Consider the following 22,230-nt stretch of genomic DNA (forward strand, 5'->3'; position numbering starts at 1 on the left):
CAAAGTACAATATAGTTCATGTTTAAGAGTATACATACTAGTATATACGATTTTTAGACGTTTACTTTTTTAAAATGTAAAATCTTGAAGTTAAGATTATTAACTCTGATTTGGGGATTTGCTCTTAACTATTCTACATTGTTACATTAAAAAAAAAAAAAGTAATTCTAGGTATCTCTGAGCAACACAATCCATGAAGCAAGACAAGATACATTCCTGTTCTTTATCATATCAGAGAAGGTACTATTGTTCTAAGCTGAGTTCAGTTATGTCAGTCTGTTCCTTACCCCTGGGCTATTGTGATTAGATTAGGGCTAGGCACCTGTGTTGTGTAAACAGGTGATACACAAAGGAATGCAGCCTCCTCACCATTACGCAGAAACTACCAGAAGAGTCATTTGTATGGATGTGTGGAGGAAGGGTGCGAGCCTGGAGCTGCTGCCATGAGGGGCTCTAGCTTGAGGATGAAGCAACCACAGGAAGGAGTACAAAGAGAAAAGGAGAAAACAGGAAAATGAGGCTGATATCCCTGGTGATAACCTCTGGATCAAAATGCCCCTGAAGCTTATATACCTTTGAAGTTTTTTAAGGTATGGAATCCACTAAATGCAGTTTTGAGTTAAGCCCATTCGAGTTGTGTTCTCTGCCCCTTGGACCAAAACATTCTTAACGGTCATCAGTGTAGGGATAAAGAAGCTTTGTAGTTTGCCTAGTTGGCATGGGCTGGTGGGCACCAGCTGCCTCCCTTCTGAACCAGTGTTTTCATTAACGAGCAAAGGCTAAGACATCTGGATATCTGCTCGTGGCCAGTGCTAGCAGATTTTCTGAGTATATGCAAGCTCCAAATGCCAGGATCCAGGAGGGGACTGCGTGGGGGGGAGTGTCTATGTGAGCACCTCCAGCTAAACTTTCTGGGGAATGACCCCAGTGATGAGACTCCAGGTTATCAATATATTCCTGTAGCGCTGGCCAAGCATCTCATCCTCAAAAGAACATCTGCAACAATCAGCCTACCAGGATGCTTCACAGCATTGCCAAAGGCCTCTCATTTGTATCCCCAGTGAGCTGCGTGATTCTGTGGGGCATTCCTTTGGATCATTCATTCATTCACTCCTGCTATCTCACTCCAGTCTAACCACGCCATCTGAACCTGCTTCTCTTTCAAGGGCTCTGCACTTGCTACCCTGCTTCCCACACTAATTCTCCCAGGTCCCCACAGAAAGGCTTCCTCATTTCCATCTACTCCCCCTTCCCAGGCCCCATCTTGGCTCCCAGCATTCTCTATCCCTTACCCTGCTTTGTTTTCCTTTTCACATTATCTGACAAATGTTCTAAGCTTGTTCATGTTCTCTCTCCTCCCCTGGAATATAAACTTTTCCGGGCCAGGACTTCTTCTCTTGTTCACACTCAATATCAAATAAAGAGCTCTGGAGTCATGAGTAAAGAAACCTAACGTTTATTGAGTGTCTACTATGGGCTGGAAGCTTCAGAGACATAGCTTGTTGACTTCACCAAGTAATTTTTGACATTCCTGGTTTTCAGAAGAGGAAATGGGTTCTGAGAAGTTAACAATGTTGCACAAGAACATCCAGTTATTGAGGGGGCACAGACATGAAATGAGGACTCCCAAGCCATTGGTTAAATTAGGTGAACTTCTCTGCTGCAACCACAGGCTGTGGTGGGAAACACACGAGATGATAATGAATTTGCAAGTACTTTGCAAATTACAAATGCCACCACCCCTGGCTTCTGTTTACTGGGTATCTCCATGTACCAGATGCTTAGCCACATTATCAAACACAAGTCTCAGAACAACTCCTCCAAAGGGGTATTTTTTCAGTATTTCTATTTTGCAGATGAGGGAATGGCCTCAGAGAAAAGTGATTTGTTCACTGTCACACAGTGACAGAGCAGAGATTTGAATCCTTGGTGGTCTTCTGTAAGAAAATTAAAAGCCAGGGGGCATCAAGGCCTTAACTTGAGAAACAGCTACCCGGTGTCCCAAAAAAGGTCCCTCTACCCTTCTCCCAACCCCACCCCAAATATCCCGGGGTGAACATCGCTGTACATGTGCCCTTACAGAGTTGAATGTGTTTGGGATATGACCCTATGACCAGAATTATGGAGTCAAAGGATGTGGATACTTTGCCAGGCTTGGGGCTTCATATCTGCTCCAGGTGTGTCTGGCTCCTGGAGCTCCTTTTCTTGGGATAGGCCTACACCTTGATGTGAAGGCCACTCTGCCCCTCCTGGAAGCTGGGACTAAGAGCCCACTACTATGTCTGGAGCCACTAGAGAGGAGGAATGCCCTCCCAGACTGAGAGTTTCCGACCAAAATAGCCTGTGCCCACTCTCATGTCCGTCGTTTGCCCTGTTTATGGAAAACCAGAAGCCAATGGAATGTGAAGACTGCACAGCAAAGTCTTCAAGAATGTCTAGGCCATGTGGCTGGTAAAATCACTGAAATCTTAAAACCAACTTCTTGGGGCTTGCTTTGGGATCCTTAGAAACCTGTCCCAGGCCCTGCAGCTCAGGCCTGGCTCTTTCAGTCCCTTCCCTTCTCTGGGCCTGTCTCCCCCACAGGTCTACAAGAGAGTGTCACATGACAAGATGGTTGTGACTTGTAAACTCTAAAGCACTGGACTTAAGTGAGGAACTATCATATGGCTCCAAGTATTGATCATCTCTGGGGTCAGAAGTAGGCTGCTGGGAGCTGAGTCTGTGTAGATGCAATTGGCCTGTGCCTCCCAATATAAGCTGTTGGTAAGAGCTAGATTCAAATCCTGGCTCTGCTGTAAGCTAGTTCTGGGATCCTAGGCACCGGACTTCACTTCCCTGTACCTCACTTTCTTTATAAAATCAGGCTAGTAATAGTATCTACCTTGTTGTGCTAAAAGGTTACAAGAGATGGTGTGACCAATTTGGAAAACAGTTTGCCAGTTCCTCAAAAGGTTTAAAGAGTTACCATATGACCCAGAAATTCCCACTCCTAGGTATTCACACAAGAGAAATGAAAATATATGTCCACACAAATGCTTGTACCTGAATGTTCATAGCAGCATTGGCTGCCATGTGGAAATGGCCCCAAAGTAGAAACAACCCAAAGTGGAAACAACTCAAATGACTATCTCTGACAAATGGATAAATAAAATGTGGTCTATACATACAATGGAATATTATTCAATCATAAAAAGGAATGAAGTATTGATATCTGCTACAACATGAATGAACCTTGAAAACACTGCTAATTGAAATAAGCCAGACACACAAAGGCCACATAGCATATGGTTCCTTTTATACGAAATGTCCAGAAAAGGCAAACTGTAGAGACAGAAAGCAGATTAGTGGTTGCCAGGGACTGGGGGGAGGAATGTTGGTGAGTGACTGCTAATGGACAGGAATTTCTTTTTGGGTGATGAGAATGTTCCAAAATTAGATTATGGTGATGGTTGCACCACTCTATAAATATGCTTAAAATCATTGAATTACAAACTTTAAACGTGTGATTTTTATGGTATGTTGATTATATTTCAAACCTGTTGGGAGGAAAAAGATTACAAAAAGTAGGTAGAACTTGGGGCAGTGCATAGCTCAATAAACGTTGGTTATTATTCTTATTAATTAGGTCTCCCACGAGCTAACTTAAAGCCCCAGAAGCAGTAAGCGGGAGTGGGGGGTGGGGGTAAGGGGGGTGAGGGGGAAGGTCTGAGGAACTTCTAGGTCAGCCTGGGTCTTTAAGCCTCTGTTCCTGGGCGAATCCCCGAACCATCCGGAGTCTCCTCAGAGCTCCTCATAAGTGAATGGATGAAATAATCCCCACCAACGTTCTTGGGGTCTCGCGAGGAGCGGCTCAGGAGGAAGATGCGGAATCTCCGGCGGACGCCTCCGCCTCTGCCTGCTGGCGTTGCAGGTGACAGGCCCAGCTCGAGGTAACCCGGAAAGGCCAGAGGAGCTCTTTCAGGTGAGCTCTCGTGATTGGCAGCCCTGTGGGGAAGGGCTCCGGGTGACGTTTGCCCCGCCCCCTCACGTCGGGCCAGTTGGCGCCATCCTGAGGAAGGTGGGAGGGCCCCTGGGTCCGCGGCGCCCATTGGGCGTAGGGGGGAGCTCCCGGGAGGGCCTAGGGTCCCGCCCCCAGTCTTGCGGCTGCCAATGGGCACGGCGAGTGGGCGGGGCGTCGGCGGCGTCGGCGGTGGCTGGGCGGCTGAGGCGGCTGAGGTGGCTGAGGTGGCCGCTGAAGCTGAGGCGGCGGGCGCGGCCGGGATGGCGAAGAGCCCTGGAGAGAACGGGCCTCGCGCGCCCGCGGCCGGGGGAAGCCTGTCTGGGACCCGGGAGAGCCTGGCCCCGGGTCCGGACGCCGCAACCGCCGACGAGGTCAGCTCTCTAGGCTCCGACTCAGAGGCCAACGGCTTCGCCGATCGCCGCATCGACAAGTTCGGCTTCATCGTGGGCTCGCAGGGCGCGGAGGGCGCGTGAGTAGCACCGAGGCTCGGGGCCCTGGGCCGGGGCCGGGCGTGGGACCCGCGGGGGGAGGGCTCGACGTGGACAGCGCCCTCAGGACGGACAGACATGCCCCCAGCCCAACCAGAGACAACCGACCCCTTCTCTCCCCTGCCCCCCCATCCCCCCCAGACAGACTGACCTGCCCCTCACCCGCGAGCCTACTTCCGACCGAGGGACAGACAGGCCAAATCCAGCTTCCTTCTGCCCTCACCATCCACCCAGTAGTGGCCCCCCCAGGAAAGGCCGACCGACAATGCCCTCCTCCCAGCTGTGGGACAGACACTTGTTCCAACATCATTGCTGCCACCCTGGCATTACGGCTGATTGACTTTGCCACCTCCTGACAGGCTCACAGATGGCTGCCCCTCCCCCAACAGACAGATATTCTCTATACCCCCCCACAAGACCCACAGACGCCCTTGTCTTATTAACCCCACTACCCCCACACCAGGGGACACCTTAGGCAGGCTTCAAAGGGACAGACTACCCTGTGCCCACCCCACTCCAGGACAGGCTGACCCTTACCTCAAGACACACCTCTGGACGGACGGATATTGATCAACTAAAGTATGGACACCCCCCTGGAACACACAGTCCCTTCCCCACATAGAAGGATCAGAGCGTGCTTCCCTCCCCCTTCAAAGGCAGATTTCTCCCTGTCACTGGCAACAGGTGGACAGACACTCCCCCTTCCCAGTGTCCACAAGGCGAGAGTGCCTCACCTCCAGGACAGGCTGTTTCTATGTATGCTCTGGAAATGTGGACTTCTTCCCAAAACACAGACTGGAGAGGAGGGGCCGGCGGGGAGACAGCAGGGTTGAAATCGCCTACCCCCAGAGCCCCCAGGCACCCAGCAGGCAGAGAAATGTGAGCAGGGGCATGGCACCTTCCCTCCACGCTGGGGAAGCGGGCAGCCATACTCTGCCCCACAGAATCCCCTGAGCCCAGTCCTCGCAGAGATCATATGTGTGGGCTGGTGGTCCCCTCAGGAAAGAGGGACTCCAGACCCCACTCCCACCCCAGCTGTCCTGTCACAGGAGACCAGTGCTCTGCACAGAACTGAATGGGCCTCCACTTCAACAGAGATAGCCCCCCACAGTCACCTGGGGGGCCCCACAGTACTCAGCCATGACCCTTCTCCAGAGGGTCCTTCCTCCCCTTCTCTGACCAGTTGTAACTGCCCAAGGCTCCTCCAGCCTCTTCTGACTTAGGGAAGTGTAAGAGTCCCAGCCCACACGAGCAGCCCCATCAAGGTCACTTCCGGGATTTTCCCCAGTCTCAAAGTTTCATATTCACCAGGCCTCCTCCTCCTTTGGAGAAATGCAGGCCCCTTCCTTAAGGAGAGTTCATTCCTACTGGATCTGTGTCCTCCGACCTCTTCCCACTTGCTCACGACCGCTAAGCCTAGTCCAGTCCAGCACTCAGAGAGCACCTCTTACTCTGATCCCTCATCCTGACTTGACACGTTGTCAAATTCCCTAGAGATTAGCTTGTGAGAACCCAAAGGGGATTTAAGGTATATTTGTGAATTGAGGAGTAGTCACCAGGGACCAGAACCCGGGGAGGGATCGGGTGTTGAGAAGTGGGAAAGGAGTTCCCAGTTGCATTTGTGGGTTCTTGGAAGGAAGAGCTCAGATTTGTTGGTGAATTCTAGGAGGTAAGAATTCTTACTACATGTTTATAAGGCAGTTAACTAGATCTCGGGGTACAGAGCAGTGTGATATAGTGGAAGAAGTCTAGATATAGGAAGAACTCACACTTGCTGGCTGTGTGACCTTGAGCAAGATGCTGAATCTCTGAGCCTGTTTATTCACTTTAAAGGGAAATAATAACACCTATTCCCAAGATTACTGTGGAGATTAAATGAGATCAGGTATGCAAAGATGCCTCACACAGTGCTTGGCACAAGTAGTGGCCCAGAAAACATTAGTTTCCTTTCTTTTCCTTCTAAGGGTCTGAAAATTGAGGAGAAAAATGAGGGCGTACCTCTGGTATTTGTGGACAGAGAGAGGCCCCAGTGGGAGCACCTCCCTTTGGCTGTAGTCCCCAACCAGGCCGCCAGACATCTGTCTTCCCCACCCTCCAACCACAAAGGCCGTGGACACCCTCTGCATCACTGGTGTCCATAGCGCTGGGGCTGAGGTGGGGTCCCAGGTCCCCTTCTCACTCCCTGCCTCATTTTCTTGACCCTGTTGGTCAACCTAAAATCTCTGGTGTCTGAAAGCATTGTTGTCTCCTGCTTAGTTTATATTGTGGTTCCAAAAAAACCAAAAGTAAGTCCCTGCCCATGACCATGAGAGGGGAAGTTATGGGAAGTTTCAGGGTGACTGCCCTGAACTCAGTCTCGTGGTCGCAGTCTAGGAGTCCATGTGCTAGCCCAGAGAAGTGAAACATTAGCACTGATGGTTGCAGTGGAGATGGCAGGGACTCTGGCTCCAGATGAAAGGTCCATTTCAGCCATACTGGGCCAAAGATTGTCTCAAGACTGTCATTTTTGGCAGTTGCCAAGGGCTGGGGGGATGGGGAACAAAGCAGGACAGAGGCTAACCGCTCAGGTGACTGTTAGGTGCCTGGCATGAGTAGATCGTAAAATCAAAGACTGAGCTGAGCTGGAAGAGATCTTAAGAGATTGATCAGCTTAGCTCTTACTTACTATACAGATGAGGAAACTGAGGCCCAGAGAGGAGAATAACTTGCTTAAGATCACACAGCATATTAGTAGCAGAATCAACACTTGAACCCAGGGTTTCTGACTCCCAGGTCAGGACAGTTTCCACTGCCTTCATCATTCATTAACATGGCCTATGGTCCCAGCAGAAAATCAGGTGCTGGACAGTAGGACAGAAGGTTTCCTAACAGGAAGCTGCCCAGCCTCACCTTCCCTGGCTTAGCTCAGCACTTTTGACTCCCTCAGAAGTAGAGGAGTCTCACAGGGACGGCCCAGCAGGGGTAAGAGTGTGTCGTCATTGCCAGTTCATCAGACTGATCAGCTTCAGGGCTGGGGCCAGACTTGTTCACCTTTTCTCCTCAGGCCTACAGCAAAGTAAATGCTCAATTAATACTTATTTACTGAATGACATTTACTGACAGACATTTCAAATCAGAAAGCTCAAAGTGACCGTAGTGGCCATCATCTTACAGATAGGTAAACTGAGACCTGAGAGAAGTGATTAGCCTTACCTCTTCAGTCTATTAGGAGCAACGTCAGGAATTGAACCCAGAACTCCTGATTGGCAGCCCTAGGCCCTTTCTGCTTCTTCACCTTGTCTGTCTTTTGAGCCTGCTCTGCAGGGAACCTTTGGTGGGACTGAGATGGTCACTCCCTGCTCTTGAGCATTAGCCAGTAAGTGGGAAAAGGCAAGAAAGCAGCCAGCCAGCAAAGGACCCTGTGGGTGACATGGGCACAGACAAGGATGCTGGCCATGCTAGTTCCTTTGGCTTAGCTGAGAACTGAGCTGGTTGTTGAAGCCCAGGAAGGACCAGAGGAGGAGAAAAAAGTGTCCTGAGCAGGAAAAGGTACAAGGAGAGATGTTACCATTCCTATCGCTGTGGGGGTAGGAAGAGCAAACCTGTTTGGGGCAGCACAGAGGAGGTGGTCAGGAAGGGAAAGAAGTTAGATACCAGTTAGATCCCAAGTCTCCTGGCCCGAGAGAGGTGGACCCTGACCTCCCTCTCCAGTTCCCATGTGATTGCCAGGCCTGGCCTGAGCTGCAGCTTCCCGCCCAGCTTCAGCCTGCTCGGTGTGGCAGGCCATGTGAGGTGAGGAGCTATGCTCCCTGGGATCCTGTGGGTGTTGGCTTCCTGTCGGGGGAGAGAGGGATCTGCGTTGGGCCTCGGGAGAAACATCTGGAACAGTCGTATTGTCTTCTGCTGATTCAGTTTCCCTGTCCCCTGGGCCCTCCACTCCTCCTAGCCAACTATGGCAGCCCTATGACTTTGGAAACCGTAGAACTGGCTTAATTGGCATCCTCAGAGTTTGGTCTATGCCAGTTTTTACTGGGGTAGGGCCAGGGCCCTCCTGGCAGGCCAGAGCCTGCCTCCTTGCCTTCCCACCACCTCCAGTTTATAAGCTCAGAGCATCCTCTTTTCTTGACCGATTAGTTCCCAATAGCACATGGAGCTGGCAGTGTAGTGGTCCCTGGGTGGCCCATCTGGAAGGAGGCAGCTGCACATGTGGGGCCCTGGTCTGTGACTAGACCACAGGCCCTCCATTTTCTCTCCTCCTTCTCTTCCTCCAGCTTCAAAGGTAAATCCGGTTTGGTGGCCCTGGGGGTGTTCTAGTGCCTCAGACAAGACTTGACTTGGTGAAGGAGGGGGCCAGCTCACCAGCTGCTGCCCTGGGAAGGTGCCTGTGTGTCCGCCTGTTAAGAAATCCTAAGCTGTGGGAAAGTGATAAGATTGTGGGGCCTGCTTGATGTTTTGTCCTCCCAGCATCTGCATCTGAAACAGGACCTCCAGAGGGCCCGTGAGGCCTGGCTCTAGTCCAGCCACCCTGTCCGTTTACACTGAGATGGAGGAAAGAAGGTGCTGTGTGCTTGTGCCTCACACAAGCTCTGCAGCCCAGCCGTCTGTATGACCTTGGACATGTTGCTTCGCTTTTCTGAGCCTGTTTCTCACTATGAAAGGGTTATGATAATACTGACTTTGCAGGGTTGTTGTGAGGTTTAAATGAGCTGATATTTGAAAAGAGCTTGGCACATAGTAGGTGCCCAATGAATGTTCTTCACCGTCTTAAAGACGAGTAGCTAGTGGTCCTGTCTTTTCATTTTCTGCTTTCCATCTCTGGCTGTGATGATGAGTGTCAGTGAGGTCCATCCCCAGAGGGCAGCAGTGACCTCTAACCAGTGGTGAACCCTCCCTTTCCTCTGAAAGGTGTGGTTATCCCCATTCTTTAGATGACCATTCTGAAGATCGGAGAAGAAAGTACCTGAGGTTTGCTGGCTAGTAAATGGCAGCACTGGGACTAGAACCTGTTTCTCCATGCTGAATCCAGTGACTAAGCTTTGCTAAGGTGGAAGCAGGCAGGGTGCCAGGTGCTCGCCAGTCCCTGAGGCCCCCACACCCAGAGCAGGAGTTAGCAGGAACCTGGCTACCTCCCCATCCCAGTATGGAGGGCAAGGCAGGTCTCAGTACAGTGAAAGTCCATGGATAACCAAGTCCAAGAAGACCCTGTAAAGGAAGATCCTTGGGGTGACCCTGGAAGCATGTCCAGCTCAGGCCTGGTCTAGCCCTCCTATAGCCAGAGTCCATACCGCATTGCTCTTGATCCCAAATTACTGCTTAATGGCCGTGGGACTTTGATATCTAGTCTGTACCTTTTGGAAGAAGTGTTTCTGTATAGGTAGGGGAGGGATTTTGCTCTGTGTACAGGTGAGGAATCCAAGGTGTGAAGAAGCCTCACAGTTAACAATGGAGCCAGGTTAGGGAGGGAATGAGAGAGAGAGAGAGAGAGACAGAGAGAGAGAGAGAGAGAGAGAGAGAGAGAGAGAGAGAGAGAGAGATATCCCAGATCTGCTGACTCAGCCCCTTGCTACTTCAGCTATATGGCACAGCCCATCCTCTTCCTCATTCCAAGCCAACTGAGTCTCCAGGCCAGGATGTGTTGCCCACCAGAGCAGAACCCTGCCAATGTCCGCCTATTGCCAGTGCCCTAGCTGCTCACTTTCTTTATCCTGCAGGCCCCACACCTGGGGGGAGGAGGCCTCCTTTAGCTGATTTGTCTGCCCCTGGCAAATCTGTTGCTATCCTAGGCCCAGGACTCTCCCTGGCAGGGAGCAAACTGTCCTGGCTGCTCCACTAACAAACCAATGCTCCTGATGTTCCACCTTCTTAGAAGCCCCCTCTCCAGGATTTCAGGGCCACTGCCAACTTGAACTTGCTTTATTTCATCTTTCTCTTTCCCTTCGCTATCCCACCCGACCTTGCTCCATTCCATGTCCTGTCCAGCTCCTCAGAGGCTGTCACAGTTTAGCTCTTTGCTGCTTTTCAGGTAAGGAAGTAGACAGCAGACTCAGGAGCCTGGGAGAAAAAGCCAAGGCTTACTTTTGCCAGTTTATCCATCTACAGTGACCTTATTTACCAAACATTTATTGAGCACCTACGCTGCCAGCCCCTGTGATTGGAACAAAGGATACAGAAGTGAACAAGACATCTGTGTCTTTTTGCCCTCAAGGGGTTCCTAGGCTGGCTGGAAACCAGAACCACACACAAATCATTACAATGTTGAGCAACAAAGGCTATACTTGATGTGTGTGGTTGCCCTGGGAATATATAGGATGAAGCAGCCAGCTCCACTTATAGGACCCCAGAAAAAAGAAGTGGCATTTGATCTAGGCCTCAGAAGGAGCACGGAAAGGCATTCATTCCACTGGATGGGAGGGAACCCACGTGCAAAGTCCCCCCAGAAACCAGCTGTTTGAGAAATGGGGTATGCAGAGGTGACAAGAGGAACAGGAGGCAGGAGGGTGATATGAAGCAAGGGGTAGGCTGGGAAAGTAGGTTGGGCAGACTCTGCCTGGCTTTGAATTCACACTGAGGCCTTCTGTGTTTCGTCAAGGTCAGTCTGGTGATGGCGTGGAAAATGGCCTAAAGAGGAGCCAGACAGCAGGCGTGAGACTAGCAGGAAGAGTTCGGGATAGCCCAAAATGGCAATGGAGAGGCCTGGAGGAGGTCTGGAGCTATGAGGGTGAAGAGGCCAGCAAATCAGTAGGGCGTGGTGCCTGACTGGCTGCGTGGACTGACAGCAAGTTGGGAAGGCTTGGGACAGGCTGAAGTGGCCCGGGAGTCTCACAGAACCCATCCCGGGGCCTTCTGACCACAGGGAGAGAAGGCCAGCTGTGGCCTTCCTCTGAAGTAGACAGTGGGCTGCTGCTGACTCTGCTTTGTCACAGCCCTGGGCTCCCCAAGGTGCCTGGCGTGGCTGGCATGCCTAGGGCACATCAACGGGTTCTTTGTCTCTTTTCAGTAGGAGAGCGAGTTAGCTGGCCTGGTTGGGAGGGGGTGGGGTGAGTGGTACTGAGCTTTGTGGTCTCTGCCCAGTAAACGAATTGGATGGCAAGGAAGACTGCAAGAAGAGAGCAGTAAGGTCTTAGGGCGTGGAACACCTACCATAGGGTGGTGTGCAGCTGGGGAGGGTAGGTCTGGGGCTTTGGGCACAGCATTCGCTGATCTGGGGGAGCAGATGGTAGCTGAGGGCTGGCCTGAGTCTTTATTCTGTTCCTGAAGCTGGTGCCTCAGCTGCGATGGGTGGAAGCAAGTCCAATGCTTATGAGAAGGCGAACTCCTCAGCACTTAGGGGCACCACCAACTGTTTCTCAGTGATGAGAGATTCTAGCTGGAAATGTGAATTTAGGCTCGTCGTGGTGAAGTGCTCTGAACGAGGAGCAGGGGTGGCAGCTCCACCGCTGACTTTTATGGTGTGTAACTTAGGCGCATCCCCTCACCTGACCTTAGGGCTAAGGCCCCCTGTTTTTCATCCAGCACTTACTATGTGTGCAGCTGCATGCGAGGCTCGGGTAGACCTGGGCCTGCCCGCCCAGAACTTAGAGCCTAGCAGGGAAGTTGGACATTCTACAAACAGGTAAAGGCATGGCCTGTGTATAAAAGGATTGTGAGGATCAAATGAGATAACTGGATTAGGAGCTTCTTGTAAACAGACCGCTGAACGGGGTCAGGAGCCCTGAGTCCTGGGCCTCCCTGGGCCCCTAACGTGCTGTGTGACCTTGAGAAAGTTGCTTAGTCTTTCTAAGCTGTAGTTTCCCCCAGATGGAAACTGGCAGTTTTAATGGGATGGTGTTGAAGAGCTCATCTGCGTCTAACATTCTGAGACCAACCTTGGAGTCTATGAAAAGTGCTTTGAGGAGTTTTTTTATGAGGTGCAAGGAGTCGTCCCGGCACAGCCACTTGAGGCCAGTGCCTCCAGCGCTCTCCCTTCTTCTCGTGATGACCACTCTGTGCAGGACAGTGGCCCTCGTGGCTTTGGGAGTGTAAGCAAATCAAAGGAGGCTGTGATTTGTGTAGCTCTTGGGTCTGCAAAGTGCTTTCATTCCCATTGCCTTGCAGTTACCCTTCCAGGAGCAACGGCAAGTCAGTAGGGTAAGTTTTATTTTACCCTCTTTGTAAACAAGGAAACCGGGGCTGAGCAAGTGAAGGAACTGGGCCTGGAAGCCAGGACTCCTTCCCAATTTTCCCTTCTACCAAAGCTGGTGGCTACCGTGCTGGCCTCTCCTCCCCTGCCTGTCCCAGCCTTCGGGCTTCAGCTCAGCCCCAGACGTCTACACTTGTCTCAGTAGGCTTCTTGAGTTTGGTTGTTGTTGAGTTATTATGATGGGTGACACACTTTCTGTCCCAGTTCTCCGCACACAACCCTTCACATGTACCCCAAGGCAAGGCAGAAGCAGGTAGGTAGTGAGGGGGCTTGGGAACATAGTGTGGAGAACACTTGTTCCTCCTTAGTGCACTCTGGCCCTGGACTCTGTGTGTTCAGGAGCAGTCCGTCTTGGCAGCCACTTTGGGAGGATGCTGCTTCTTTCCCTTCCCTCCCTGTCTTGGTTTTACAAAAAAGAACCTAAATTTGGGCCAGGGAGAGCCTGGGTTCAAGACACCAGCAGACTGGTCTTCAAGTCCTGGCTCTGTCACTTTCTAGCCATGTGACCTCTCTGAGTCTGTAAAGGGCTACGTGGCGGCATGGGGAGAGGGGGTGTTACGAGGATTAAGGGAGGTGATATTGGTAAAGCAGCCCGCACAGTGTCTGCCTCAAAGTAAGGGCTCCATGGTACATGGTGGCTCTTATAATTTGAGTGAATTGAGTATAATTTGAGTGAATTATACTCTGAGGTTCACCTCAGGCCTTTGGCCTAATGGTGGGAGAACCCGGCAGCATGGATATGAAGATCCAGATTGCCTCATGGGCGCTGCTGCCTACCCACCCGCGGGCCTGGGGGTGAGACAGGAGCCACACCTCTCAGCTTGCAGTCTGGAGCTTTCTGGCCTGCCAGGGCAGGTTGGGGAGCCCCCCAGCAGTTAGTTCCTCATTGAGTCATTTGGAACAGAGTCTTCAGGTGACCCTGACGGCCCTGATCTGCCTTCTCCCTCATCTGTGAAGATAAAGCAGAAGTGAAAACAGAGGTGGGTCTCCTGAAAGATACAATCCAAAGCACATAAGCACAGGGCTACCTGGGGCCTCTGCCCTCCTGGGTGGTGGCAGTCACTTGGGGAAGGAGTCAGTCTGCTTTATAATTACCCCATTCTCCTGTGTTCCTTGTAGACTTTCATCCTAGGCTTCCTGTCCTGCCTCTGAGTGAGCCCTCCAGCGTAGTCACATGGGGGTGCCATTTCACAGAAGAGCCTGCACGTGGACCAGGCTTTCACTGACACCACCTCATTTAATTCTGTGCCTCGCGGGTATCATTGTAATCCCCATTTCACAGAGGCTGACCCCAAGCCCCAGAAAGGTGAAAGTTGCCAAGCATCACACAGTTTGTGGCTCGAGTTCACTAAGCTCCGAGCTCTCCAAAGCTTATGCCCACCCAGCCTGGTGGGCAGCATTCAGTGCTGGAGTCAAGTGGCAGAGTGGGAGCAGAGCAGGGCCTGGGTTCACCTGCCAAAGCTGTCCTCTGCTCGCCCCGGACCTCGGATAGTTACTGGCTGGCTGAAAACCTGAGTTTCTTCATCTGCAGAAGGAGAGTGATAATTAGAGGATCTAGCTCGTGGGCCTGTTGTCAGGATTAAATGAAATAATGTAAGTTAAGTGCTGAGCTCCATGTCTGGTGCATAGCAAGTGCCTGGTAAGTGTCATAACAGACATCCAGTTATGTTAATTGAATATTGGAATTATAATGTTGTAAAAGGTCATCATAAAGCACATCTATGCTCAGCCCTGTGCTGGGCTTCCAGGACGATCCAGAGCTGGTCTCAGGCCAGAGAGGGCGTGCCCTTAACAAGCACTTCCTGTGCTTTGCCCACCTGATCGTCAGGTTGAGGACAGTATTCCCAGCCCCCTCAGGGGAAGACTGAAACTCAGAGTGCCTGAGGTCACAAAGCTAATGGATCAAGTCAACACACATTTATTGAGCGCCAGCTAGGTTCCAGGTTCTGTTCTAGGCCAGGACACACTGCAGAGAATGAGCTAGGCAGAGCCCCTGACGTTGTAGAATGCTGCCTCGGCCGAGTGGACAGTCAGATGGAGAAGCTTTACCCGCTCCACTGGACAGGTCACATTCCCCAAACAAGCCAGGCCCTTTTCTGTTAACTTGTGCTTGCTCAGACTGGGTCTTCCGCCTGGTGTGCCCTTTCTCCTTTCTCACCCTGGCCACTTCCTGTCACTCTTAAAAACCATTTCAAAAGTCAGCTCCCCTTTAAAGCTTTCCTTCAACACCCCTGCTCCCACCCTGGGGGCTTCCTGCAGTCTGCTAGCGCCTTCTCCATGCTTCTGTGATAGCACTTCTGTGTATGCTGGGTATTTACTCATCCAACTGTCTCCTCTGCCAGATCGACCTCCTCAAGGGCAGGGACTATATGTTTTCATTTTTGTAGACGCAGGGCCTGGAACACAGGCTCTAGAGAGATGTGTACGGAATACAATGAGGTGTTGATTGTGTTCTGTCCCTGGAGTAGTTAGGAAAGGCTTTGTCAAGCCGAGAGGGAATTCTGAATGAGGACTTGGAAGGCGAGTGGGGTTAGGGGTGAGGGAGGGCAGCTAAGCAAGAGGGCCCCCTGGAGATAGGGCTGAGGAAAAAAGGGACGTTTAGAGGGAATAGGAGGGCCTGAGGTTTCTGTTGGACACGGAGGGTGGTAGGGAGCCTTGAAGGAGTCTGGGCAGAAGAGGGCCCTTATGTAAGCAGTGAGTCAAGACTAATGTGATAAGATCTATCAATAAGATCTAGCAGTGTGGTAAGGCTATGTGAGGGGGCCATGCGCGAGTCAGGGTGACCGTGAGTGCCCACAGCGAGATTCTGAGCTGAGGACCCAGTTGCCGGTGGGGTAATGGCAAGCATTACTCTCTCTGGTAGGGGTGGGGGCTTGGGGAAGGGATATCTTTGGTTGAGAATAGTCTCCATACCTTTCTGCAGTAGTCAGGGAGAGTTGTCTTGGGGGCTTCTGCTGTGGTTGGTGCCTCTCCCCAGCTGTGGGGAAGGGGCATTCCTTGCTTTTTGGAGCCAGCATGGCTGGTGCCGAAAGGAACCATTTCTTCCATTTGAATCTCCGGGGTGGAGCTGAGCAGAGTGGAGAGCTGGGCAGAGGCCAGGGTACCGAGGCCAGTGAAGGGTGGAGAGAACCTGTTTACCATTGTTTACTGACCCAGGGCTGGAAGGAGCAAAGCCAGGGAACTCCTTATGGGAAGGGAGGCCGGCCCAGAACTAGCTGGCATGGGAGTCGGGGAGAGAGAAGCCAGCAGATGTCTCACCCCCAGGGAGCCTGGACACTGCCCTACCTCCAGCCAGGGGCTGCCAGCCGCAGGAGGGAGCGCCAAGCTGCTGCAGAGCAGCTGCCTTTTCCATCCCGGCTCACAGTGTGGCCGCGGGCAGATCAGTTACCCTCTGGGCTGCGGCCTCCCTGGCTGTGGTGGGGGCTCACTGGTGATCTCACAGGCCTCCCAGCCCTGACCGGTGGCCGTGTGCTCACCACCAGCCCACCCTCTCTTGCATTCTCTGGCATAAGAGCTATTTATACTTTCAGTCATTACCACCTCTTAGGTTAATGAACTCCAGAAGTTGTTACCCAGTGTGCAAAGTAGGTCAGCTTTTTGTTTATCCTCACTTCTTTTTCCAGCTCTGGGCGGGAGAGGGGAGCTCCCCCACTCTGCTGTCCCTGGATCTGTGATGGGCCGTGTTCTCTCTGCACATCCACTTCCCAATTTTCCACATTTTCATGTTGCTCGCTCCTGCTCTTCTCAGCACAGAGGGAGGTGGTTCTCTACTGGGTGGTGAAGAAGAGGGAAGGGAATGCGACAGGTGCTGAGGTGGTGTTACACGTGGGGCAATTGCCCTTTATTGGATAATCTGGTGCTGAAGGGGCAGTTTCCATTCCAGGCTGTGTAACCTGGAGCAGATTACTCAACCATGCTGAGCTTTAGTTTTCTTGTCTATTAAATGGAGATAATAAAAGCTGCTTCCTTGGGAAATTGTGTGCCTATGCAGTGCTTGGCAGAGCTGGTACGCGACCAGTGCTGGAAATGTATTGCCTCGTGTGATCTTTACCGCTGCCCTCTGAGGAGGTGGCATTGCCTCCATATTACGGGTGGGGAACTGGAGGCTAAGAGAGTGGGGCAGCCTGCCCCTCTCACATGGCCGTAAAGTGCTAGAGCTGGGATCTGAAGCCAGGAGTCGCAGTCGGGGGGCCATTGAGTAAATTACTAACCTCTGGGGGCCTCAAATGCTTCGTGGGTAAATTGGGGATAATCCTGCCCTGCCTCATGTGTATGTGGACCAGTGAGATGAGAAAACGGGTGTGAAAGTGTGAGGTCAGCTATACATACCCTTTGCTGGCCACCCAGCAGACTGAACCCTTATATTCATTAATTCCTCACTGCAGCCCTATAAAATGTGAGGTGTGTGTTATGGTCCCACGTAAAGACGAAGTTAGTGGACACTTAAGGAGGGCAAGTATTTTGCCCATGGTCTTCCAGGTGGAGGATCTAGAATGGAAAGCTAGGTTGGCAGGCTTCAGGGTCCCCACTCAGTTCGCTGTCCCCCACACCTCACCTGGCCTCCGCATTGGGTGAGATGAGAAGGTTCAATCCTGTGGTTTGTGACCTTGGGCTTTCTACTAGGGCTTTTTCTCTTCCTTTGGGCTGGTTTGGAGCATGAAGCTTGGAAAAGGGTCTTAGGCTGGTTCCTTGGGGCTGAGGTTTACCTTCCACCATCATGTCGTGGGCACGGGACCTTACCTGACTGAGGTGTGTTGAGCAGAAAGCAGACAGCTGGAAGGACAAGGAGAGCGAGAGCCCCAACCGGCCGTCTCAGAAGCCTTGGGAAACAGTCTTGTCCCTTTGAGCTCTTGGCAGCCCGCAGCCCCTTTGGTCTGGAGAGAAGACTAGGAAACTGGGAGCCTACAGAGCTTGGAGTCAGTGGCATGTCGCTGCTGCCTTGGGTCGTGGCGTGACACAGCACAGCTAAGCGTAGCTCAGCCCGAGAGCCCGGCAGAATCTGGGATCAGGGGCTCCCTGGCTGCCCACCTTTGTCTCCCTCAGGAGGGGGCGCTGCCAAATGGCACATTTCCCAGGCTTGCTTCTCTAACTGAGGTTGTGCTTGCAAGCTGTGCTTGTTCAGCATATGGGTCTCACTGAGCATTGCTAGGTATGGGCAGGTCACTCATTGAGTCAGTCAGAAGACTGGAGGAGGAGGCGGCTAGACAGTCTCTAGGGGCTTGGATCCAGAGATAGAGCCCGATGGCATCATCTTAGAACAGCCTGATTTCCCCACAGCCTTCCCAGGGGAGCCAGAAGCAACACATGAGTCACTGGGGCAGAGGGGAAGCCCTGTCTGCCATTTATTTGCTTTGCGACTTTGCCCAAGTCATACAACCTCTCAAATTGGGTCAAATTTCTCATGGGCCAAATGGAAATAGTAATTCATCTCTGAGGGATTCACCTTAGTAGGCTATCAGGGTCACAAATAAAATTGCTATAGATAGCAGTGCCTTATACCCCTCGATGCAATGCAGATGAAAGTAATGTCGGGGCGAAAACCAGGCAGACACCTGTTGAACATCTGTGGGGTGCATGGTAACCCCCACAGTGGGTGTTACAGAAGTTCAAGACCCAATCCAGTGAGGGAGCGGCAGTGCTGAGCAATATGAGCAAGTTGCAACGAGTGTTCGATTTCAGACTTCATGCCTTGATTCATTCATGAATTAGTGCTAAAATCAATTTTAGGGGGTTGTGACCAGCATTAAAAAAAAAAGAAGAAGAAATAGGATAGAATAATATACAATTGAACTGAAAAGATCCAAGTGCATGAAATCATGTAAGAGTAAATTATTTTATAAAATATGTTTTGGTTACGTGTGTGTTGGCGCACGTGTGTGTGCATGTGTAAAATCTCAGTATAAGGTATTTTCTTACTGTGGGTCTCCTAAAACCTTTGAGAAATGGTGTTCTATGTCAGGATGAAGGTCTTCTGGTTTGAAGCCAGTTAATGAGATCTGGGCAGGTGTAGCGGCTAAGGGCGTGACCTGTAGGGGCCGTGGGCTGACCTGGAGCGTGGGCTGTGGACTCAGGCAGGCCTGGGTTTGAGTCCCAGCTCTGTCACTTACTGCTATCTCCATGGCCTGGAATGAGACACTTACCCTAAGTCTTACATTCTACTTCTATAAAATAGAGAGAATGATGTGATATTGTGGTAGGGTTATGAAATGTATGTGAGATAATATATATAAGCATTTAGAAAGAAATTGGCAGATAGTAAATGATATACCAATGGTAACTACTGTTGCTGCTGTTATTGTGGAAGTCGTGGGTTTGATTGTTATATTGGGCCCTGAAAGGGTCACTATGACTGGAGAGGAGAGAAGAAGGGGCAATCCAGCTAGGATGGATGGGTGACAAGGGATAAATAAGCATGTGGATGCCTGGTATGAGGCTGGTCTGGCTGAGACTTGTGCAGCCTTACTAGGGAGTGTAAGAAGTTACAAGGAAAATTTTGGCATTACATGGGGAAGAAAGTTTTTTAACTGTAAGAAATTTCAATAATAGGGCGGCTTCCTCTGGAGATAATGAGGCCTGTTCCCTGGAGACTATTCTGCTTAGGTTCTTTTGGTTGCAGAGACTCCCTGAGGCCACCGTAAGGAAAGAGGGGTTTTGTGAAGGGTGAGTGAAGCCTTTAGACCTGAAACATCCCCCATGGGCCATTTGGTTCCTGAAACTGGCCTTTTTTGTCACCTTCCTTGTCACTAGAAACTGGCTGGTACTCTCCTTCCACTGTCAGGGCCTCTACACCATCGTGCTGTTTGCAGAGACACCCGACCTCAGCTTCATCTCACGACTCCTTTCTGGGCGTTCTTTGAGGGTCAATTCACAATGCAGGCCATCCAATCCTATCGGGAAACTGAGGCTCAGAGAGGGAACGGGACTTACCTGTTGTAGAAGGGATTCCTGTATCAGATAGCAGTCTGATCAGATGCCTTCTGAGGTCCTGACTGACTAGTCTGAAGGAGACGTGAACCTTCTGAGTTTTACAAAATGGGTAACCTACAACGCTTCAGGAGCACATCCTGTGCGTAAAGAAAAGTCTACCCGAGAGCATGTGATTGGCTCAGTGCTGGTACATCCAGACCTCCGTGTCTTCCTTCCACCATCTCCAGGGGGTGAAACTCCACTGCTGTTGGAGGGAGAAGCCATTCAAATGACCTTACTTCCTCAAAATGTTCCTAGTTTAAGGCTTTAAAAATCAAAACAGAATCTTTCAGTTGACATGTACATTTAAAGTAGTGGTAGATTTTTTGTATGTTTCTGAGAAGATCTTGCCAAATCGATGGTGTAACTTAAAATCAGTAGCGTCTTAGAATCCAGGAAATATGGTAGTTTGTTTTGTACCCAACTGAAATTCCGGTTTGAGGTTTGATGTTGGGACTTTGAAACTGCCAAAGCTGTTATCGCATCAGTTTTAAAAAAAGAAAGAAAGAAAAACCCACTACACTTGAATGTGTTTCCCTGTGTATCTGCCTTTGGGAGAATGGCTGTCTCTGAGGCCCTACAATCAGATCTTATCAACAAAGACCAGACCTGAGGTGGAGGTGTCAAATGGGCACGTTAATAACAAGGGAATTCTTTATTTAATAAAAAGGGAATTCTTTGGAAACTCAGGCAAAAGCCTTGCTCTCTGTGAGCCTTAGTTTTCTCACCTGCTCAGTGGGGGGATTGGATCCGATAGGATCCACATCCATAGCTGCCAGAACTTCCTGTTGACTCAGTGTGGGAACTCCCTTTCATTTAGTTCACAAGAAGCCTCATCTCCTAACGTGTATCATCAAGTGCTTCGTAGGTGGTAGAAAGCAGCATGGCCTGTGATTCCTGGTTCTTGGGTTTCCATTCCCCAGATGTTTGGGGGTTGCCTGGAGATACATGTCCTTTTGTAAATTACCTGATCTAACAGTGTGGTCTCTGCTTTTCTCCTTTCACAGAGGGACAGGGAGTGTCCCCAATCCGTGGTTAGGCCTCTAGGTAGTGAGAGGGTCAGAAGTTCAAGACCAGAGTGGGTGTGTCCAGGGGACCAGGTTGGCCCCAGGCTGTCTTCCCTCAGCTGTTCAGCTCTGAGGCTGCTTTCAGGCTGCTTTCAGGCTTGTGCAGTTCTCCAGATAAATTGCACAGAAGAGGACCTGCCCTTTTGTGTCTCTGAGGCCTCACAGAGGCCTCCACTCTGCCAGGGCCCCTCCCTCTGCTCTTCCAACCAGTAAAAGTCACAGCAGTGTGTTTCCTTCCGGCACAGAGAGAATCAGAACTGAGGCCTGGGCCAAGCCCTCGGCCCACCACGTCCTGTCCCTGAGCGCCTCCTCCCAGCCGCCGCAGTGCCTTTGACCCTGTGCTCCTCTCTGGGAGGTCAGGCAGCACTGAGTGCGGCTCTTGGCTCGGAGCAGACATGGATTTGAGTCTGGCTTTTTCCACTGATTTGCTGTTTGAATAAGATACCCTCTCTGGATAGCCTACCTCTTAGTACCATCAAATACTTTTTAAAACGGAAAACAAAACAAAAGAAGTACAAAAAAAGAAATTTAAAAGATCCATAATCCACTACTTTCAAAATAATGTTTTAAAGAGAGAGAGTGTGTGGGGAGAGGTACACACATGCCGTTTGTTGTTGTTTACCAGTTTTGCTCTGTAGGCTAAATAGGAAAGCGTATGTAAATACCCAGCCGACAAATGCTAGTCTCCTCCTTCTCTTTGCCCCTCAGAGTTAGATGAACTCATGAATTCTTGGGGACTCACTCCTCAGAGGAAGCCCACTCACGGAAGGGCCCTCTGTGAGCCAGGGGTGCTCCCCCCGCCTGCCGCAGCGGCCTGCCTGGGGTGCGTCTCCCTTCTGAGTTGTTCGCGTTCGGGGCTGGTAGAACGTTAATGCCTCAGGGCCAGGACTTGGTTCAGTCCCAGGCGTGCTTCCCCACAGCCTGCCCGGAGGCCCTGGCCCTGGCACAATGCTGACCCCGCTGGGATAGCTGCTCAGTTACTACCCATAACGAGCGGTGTTTGATGGGGCTTTGATGTGTGTGTGGGATTTTGATAGGTGGAGAAAACTCGGAGAACGTGCCGGCAAAGGGACTGGCATGAGCACAGTTTGAAAGGTGGGAAAGGGCCAGGGGGTGATTGCGGAAACTATGAGTAACTAGTTTTGCTGGAGTGAAGAGGTGAGCATGTTATTTCTGTACTTGTTTGACTAGTTTTTTCGTCCAACTCTGCACCTTGCACGTAGGCCCTCTGAAGAGGTTTATTTCTCAAGACAGACCCAGGACAGGAATGCTTTGCTTTGGCGCACAGATGCAGGCACTCGGGCCTCTGCCCCGGAGCGGCATGGTGACTTTTAGCCCCTTGACACATTGAGCGAGGCAGTGAGCACTTGCCTGGGTTGTTCCTCTGGCCTGTGCCTTTCAGGGAGGGCCAGAGCTTCCTCTCGTCTGTGTTAGGGTGTTCACGAGTTAACAGCCCCAAAGGGAATGGCGGGCATGGAGGGCAGGGGGAAGAAAGGAGGCCTGACCAGATGGGTGACTGAGGCCTAAGCCAGGGCCTTTGCTTCTCTTGGC

The 22,230-nt window shown here is 51.2% G+C and overlaps 1 protein-coding gene and 1 long non-coding RNA gene across 2 annotated transcripts in view; one reads left to right on the forward strand and one right to left on the reverse strand.

Moving 5' to 3' along the window:
* The first annotated feature begins 3,892 nt into the window (after positions 1–3,892).
* Positions 3,893–22,230, forward strand: part of TBC1D10A (TBC1 domain family member 10A) — a 30,259-nt gene continuing 11,921 nt past the window's right edge. Inside the window, exon 1 of the mRNA XM_019743103.3 lies at positions 3,893–4,469. Within this exon, the coding sequence (XP_019598662.3) occupies positions 4,150–4,469 (320 nt within the window). The 5' untranslated portion in view covers positions 3,893–4,149. The remainder of the gene's footprint in view (positions 4,470–22,230) is intronic.
* On the reverse strand, positions 13,255–16,485 carry LOC148757316 (uncharacterized). Its single transcript, XR_016022376.1, has 2 exons — positions 15,560–16,485; positions 13,255–13,595 (listed from the first exon to the last, which is right to left on the reverse strand). It is a non-coding gene; the product is annotated as an uncharacterized LOC148757316 (long non-coding RNA).

Source organism: Rhinolophus sinicus, chromosome 9 (genome assembly GCF_057876585.1).
Source record: "Rhinolophus sinicus isolate RSI-liver-muscle chromosome 9, RSI-T2T, whole genome shotgun sequence".
Classification (NCBI taxonomy): domain Eukaryota; kingdom Metazoa; phylum Chordata; class Mammalia; order Chiroptera; family Rhinolophidae; genus Rhinolophus; species Rhinolophus sinicus.